The sequence below is a fragment of the Sorex fumeus genome, unplaced genomic scaffold, assembly GCF_029834395.1.
Source record: "Sorex fumeus unplaced genomic scaffold, SorFum_2.1 ptg000072l, whole genome shotgun sequence".
NCBI classification, from domain to species: domain Eukaryota; kingdom Metazoa; phylum Chordata; class Mammalia; order Eulipotyphla; family Soricidae; genus Sorex; species Sorex fumeus.
This window is the reverse complement of record NW_026606129.1, coordinates 45,051,879-45,057,425: the sequence shown is the minus strand read 5'-3', so window position 1 is coordinate 45,057,425 and position 5,547 is coordinate 45,051,879. Positions and strand designations below refer to the sequence as shown.

At 52.6% G+C, this 5,547-nt stretch overlaps 1 protein-coding gene across 1 annotated transcript; it reads left to right on the top strand.

Annotated features, from left to right (window-relative positions):
• Positions 1–2,110: 2,110 nt before the first annotated feature.
• POMGNT2 (protein O-linked mannose N-acetylglucosaminyltransferase 2 (beta 1,4-)) lies at positions 2,111–4,183 on the top strand. Its single transcript, XM_056129132.1, has one exon. The coding sequence runs from the start codon at positions 2,186–2,188 to the stop codon at positions 3,926–3,928; it is 1,743 nt and encodes a 580-aa protein (XP_055985107.1). The 5' UTR covers positions 2,111–2,185; the 3' UTR covers positions 3,929–4,183.
• Positions 4,184–5,547: the final 1,364 nt, after the last annotated feature.

The window sequence follows — 5,547 nt, the reverse complement described above, 5'->3', positions numbered from 1 at the left end:
GCCTGGTACCACTCCTGACTCTACTTGGCCTGGTACCTGCTTGGTAGGTCAGTGCTCCAGCTGGATAGATACAGAGTGTGTGTGTGTGTGTGTGTGTGTGAGAGAGAGAGAGAGAGAGAGAGAGAGAGAGAGAGAGAGAGAGAGAGAGAGAGAAGGGAGCTTCCTAGATCAGGTATCATGTTTGATCCCTTGTGCCTGCAAATCATGTGCTCCACCTTTTGAGCTATCTCTCTCTCCCTAAAAAAAAAGAAAAAGTTTCAATCCATCATCAGTATTTTTAGAGCCCTATGAGAGCCATGTGAGGTTAGAAAAGTATTGAATAGACTAATGCCTAAAATTTCCCCATATTTGAACCGGAGCAATAGTACAGTGGGTAGGGTGTTTGCCTTGTACATGGTGGATCCAGGTTTGATCCCCTGCATCTTGTATGGTCTCCCAAGCACCGTCAGGAGTAATTCCTGAGTGCAGAGCCAGGAGTAATCCCCGAGAATTGCTGAATATGACCCCAAAACTAAATAAATAAAATTTTCCCAAATTTTGTGAAAGGCATAAACCTATAGATATAAGAGTGAGTAAAATCAACAAAATTCCCTACCCTCCCCACCACCACCACCACAACTCTGACCCTCCATCCACCAGGACTAAGGAAAACTCTTAGGAGTCCCAAGAGGGTAAGGACGCATTGCTTCAAGGGCAGTGGCCATCCAAACAAAGCAGATGTTTCCCGAAAACGTTGAGGTCAGCATATTCCATACTCACCAAGAATGCCCTCTAGGGAAGAAGTTGAAATCAAGACATTTTCACTTGAAGGAAAATGAGAGATTTGGAGTTTGGTTTGGTTTTTTTTTGGGGGGGGGAGGGCTATTTTTTTGGGGGGGTGGGGGCAACCCACCTTACTCAGGGCTTAGGAATCACTCCTGGCTCCAGGTGCCTTACGTGGTGCCAGGGATTGAACCTGGGTTGGCTGCATGTGTAGTCTGCGCCTTACCTTCTACTATCACTCCAGCACCAAGAGATTTTGTTGTTAGCAGATCTTGCCTAAAAGAATGACTAATAGAAATTCTTCAGGAAAACTAAATAATAATGGAAGGAAACCTTGGAACATCAGGGACGAAGAGAGAACAGAAAGTATAAAAATATGGGTCAGTGTAGACTTTCCCTTTTCTCTTGAGGAAATTACATTTTCCACTTGAAGCACAAGGCAGGACTGTCTGATGTGGGTCTCAATGTACGTAAATTTAAGATAATTCTAAATAAGTGTAAGATAGGGGGTAGGTTCTCCTACAAAGGCAAAATATCAGTACTTATAAACTTTAAATCACATCTATGGACTCTGATACCTAGGGAAGCCATAGATAGATAGATAGATAGATAGATAGATAGATAGATAGATAGATAGGTGTGTTTGTGTGTATAATGAGATGAGGTTTTAGTTTTTTGTGTGTATGGGGTTTTCTTTGGGTTTTTTTTTTTTTTTTTTGCTTTTTGGGTCATTGCACAGGGGTTACTCCTGGCTTGTATACTCAGGAATTACTCCAGCTGGGAACTGAACCCAGGTCGCCACGTGCAAGACAAATGCCCTACACGCTGTACTATTGCTCCAGCCCCATGAGATGTATTTTAAAACACTAGAGAGAAGTAGAATGGAATTTGGGTAATCCACAAGGAAACTTGAAAATGAGTCAGGACTAAGAGATGCAGCTGCCAGGCCACCCTCTAAGTCTCCTGAAGCAGAGTCTCAGGAGATGATGCCCCTGGATGTGGTACCGAGCACCTGCTTCTGGGAATTCCTGCAGCCAGCCAGGTCTGAAGGGGGTTCTGTCAAACACCTCATCAGCCAGGAGGCTGTGTGGCCAAGATCAAAGTCAGGGTGCTCCCTCCCCACCCCTTTGGAAGCCGTCCAGGAGAGAGGGAGTGAATACTTTGGGACAGATTCATCTCTTGTTCCTGTGAAATGTACCAGATGGTGCTGGATCCAGGGCTCTTGTGGACAGCAGAGCTTGACCCATAGCATGAGCTGGAAATTCTGCCAAACAGCCTGTGTCAGCGCCTTTTCTTTCTCCTTCTCTCCTCCTGCAGACTTTCACCAGTCCCCAGGGTGCCTCCAGGGATGGGTGAAACACACCAGTCCTGCAGCACCTCCCCAAGGCCCCCTTGTCCCTAGGGTGCCTGCAGCGTGGCGAGGATGCACCTCTCAGCAGTGCTCAACGCCCTGCTGGTGTCCGTGCTGGCAGCTGTCCTGTGGAAGCACGTGCGTCTATGCGAGCATGCGGCTACCCTGGAGGAGGAGCTGGCCCTGGGCCGCCAGGCCCCGGAGCCAACCCCCATGCTGAGAATCAACTACCCCAAGGCCCTGCAGATGCTAATGGAGGGTGGCACGCACATGGTGTGCAGCGGCCGTACGCACACCGACCGTGTCTGCCGCTTCAAGTGGTTGTGCTACTCTAATGAGGCGGAGGAGTTCATCTTCTTCCACGGCAACGTCTCCGTCATGCTGCCCAACCTGGGCTCCCGGCGCTTCCAGCCAGCCCTGCTCGACCTGTCCACCGTGGAGGACCACAACACCCAGTACTTCAACTTCGTGGAGCTGCCGGCCGCTGCCCTGCGTTTCATGCCCAAGCCCGTGTTCGTGCCCGATGTGGCCTTCATCCTCAATCGCTTCAACCCCGACAACCTCATGCATGTCTTCCACGATGACCTGCTGCCCCTCTTCTACACGCTGCGCCAGTTTCCTGGCCTGGCCCAGGAGGCCCGGCTCTTCTTCATGGAGGGCTGGGGCGAGGGCGCACACTTCGACCTCTACAAGCTGCTGAGCCCCAAGCAACCGCTTCTGCGGACACAGCTCAAGGCCCTGGGCCGGCTGCTGTGCTTCTCCCAAGCATTCGTGGGTCTCTCCAAGATCACCACCTGGTACCAGTATGGCTTCGTCCAGCCCCAGGGCCCCAAGGCCAACATCCTGGTCTCGGGCACAGAGATCCGGCAGTTTGCACATTTCATGATGAAGAAGCTGAACGTGAGCCACACGGGCACCCCCCTCAGGGAGGACTACATCCTGGTCTTCAGCCGCACCCAGAACAGACTCATCCTGAACGAGGCTGAGTTGCTGCTCGCGCTGGCCCAGGAGTTCCAGATGAAGACGGTCACTGTGACTCTGGAAGATCATACCTTCGCAGACGTGGTCCGGCTGGTCAGCAATGCATCCATGCTGGTCAGCATGCACGGGGCCCAGCTGGTCACTGCGCTCTTCCTTCCCCGGGGGGCCACTGTGGTGGAACTCTTCCCCTACGCCGTCAATCCTGACCACTACACCCCCTATAAGACGCTTGCCACGCTGCCCGGCATGGACCTCCAGTATGTGGCCTGGCGGAACATGATCCCGGAGAACACGGTCACACACCCCGAGCGGCCCTGGGACCAGGGGGGCATCACCCACCTGGATCGGGCAGAGCAGGCCCGCATCCTGCAGAGCCAGGAGGTCCCCAGGCATCTGTGCTGCCGCAACCCGGAATGGCTTTTCCGGATCTACCAGGACACCACGGTGGACATCCCGTCCCTCATGCAGACCATCCGGCAGGTGGTGAAGGGCCGGCCAGGGTCCCGGAAGCAGAAGTGGACGATGGGCCTGTACCCGGGCAAGGTGCGAGATGCACGGTGCCAGGCGTCAGTGCAGGGGGCATCCGAGGCCCGCCTCAGCGTCTCCTGGCAGATCCCATGGAATCTCAAGTACCTGAAGGTACGGGAGGTCAAGTACGAGGTGTGGCTGCAGGAGCAGGGCGAGAACACCTACGTGCCTTACATCCTGTCCCTGCAGAACCACACCTTCACCGAGAACATCAAGCCCTTCACCACCTACCTGGTGTGGGTCCGCTGCATCTTCAACAAGACCCTCCAAGGACCCTTCGCAGATGTGCTTGTGTGCAACACGTAGTGCGCATGCGCGGGGGACGAGGCCGGTGGCTCTGGGAATCACCCTTTTATTTATTATTGAGCAGGTCCGTTATTGAGCAGCCCTGTGCCTCTAGGACTGCCGGCTGCGACTGGGGTACGGGCTTCGCAGCGCCTCTCTTTCTGCCAGTGCCACGGGACAGCCCCTACCCCTCATTGCCTTCTCCTATCCTGAGCGTCCAGATTCCTAGAGAAGAAGGTTGTTAGGAGAAGGAAGAAAAAAGTAAGAATCCCTGAAAGAATCGCCTTGTTTTTGAGATCATGTTGTTTATCCCCGTGTCTCTTTGGGCGGGATCCAAGTATCTGGAAGTGGCCCTCGGTTGTAGGGTGTCTGGGGCATGTTGGGTCCTCAGTGCCCATCATGGAATTCATCCTGTTGCCCCATAAAGAGTGTTTGGGATGACCATTAAATGATCGTGAACATCTTTTTGAGTCTTGTTGTGGAACAGGTGGGGGACGGTGGGGGTGGGGGACTGTTGTTAATACTCAGGTGTTAATATTCCTGATTGCCCAACAAGGCGGGGTGGCACTGGGAAAGCCACGAGGACATCAGAGGGGGATGAGCAAGTGGGACCACCCCGGGACCATTTCCACTGAGAGTGATAGATGCCTTCTGGTGAGCAAGTTAGGACAGGCAGGATGAGGAAGTGGTGTTGCCTGCAGGTTGATTCTGAGGCAGAGCTGCAGGTCAGGCAGGGCCCAGGGCTCTGAGGACGGGCCCTCAACACGTCTAGGAACCATTCTCTTGTACCTCCCCATGCCACCACTCTACCTGGGGTGAGATGACCTTCATCGACCTCAGGACTTGTGAGGGCAGCTTTTCCTCAGAACCTCATAGGAGCCACAGTCAGTATTCACAGTGCCCAGGCTCCTTCCTGAGTCCATGCCCATCGCATTATATGAGTCATAATTCGGTGAAATGAGCTGTTGGGCATCATCCAGACACTCCATCCCTAGTGAGACATCACTTTGCAGCCCTTCTCCCCACAGCAGTTTTGTCAGATACCTTTCACCTTTTTTAATGTGACTTCCACAGAAACAGAAAGCTAGCCCAAGATCAGCCATGTCCTTAGGGGGAAAGCAGTAAAACCCTTTCTTCATAGGAAAACCCCAGCACAAGTCCCAGCCCCATGAAGGAGAGGAGAAGAGTGGGGCTAACGCTTCACCTTGACTGGAGCTTAGCTCTGGAGAGTAGCAGGTTGATGGGCATTCTCCCACCAAAGCATCACAGACCTGCATCCTAGTCCCTAACTGACAGCCACAGTGGGAGCGGGGGGTTGGGAATGGCCTCATGACAGTTTGGTCCCATCTTATTGCAGGGGGGTGGGAAGTGGAGGGAGTACTGTGCTATCTCGGTGGTGTTTAGGGGCTACTTCCTTCTCACACATACATATTCTTACACACTCATATACACTAACACACATACACACACAAACTAACACACACACTCACAGACACACAGTGGCTCAAGCCACAGGGAACCTGCATGCAATGCGTCGTCTGAGGAAATCTGAAAAGGAGGGGGTACTCTTCTGCCTCTCATGGTTTTCCCCTTTAGATTTTATGATACACAAATTTTATAAAGCAAAAAAAATCCTGATC

Coding starts and splice junctions, on each gene's coding strand:
- POMGNT2 (XM_056129132.1), top strand. CDS start 2,186: ATGCACCTCTCAGCAGTGCTCAACGCCCTGCTGGTGTCCGTGCTGGCA.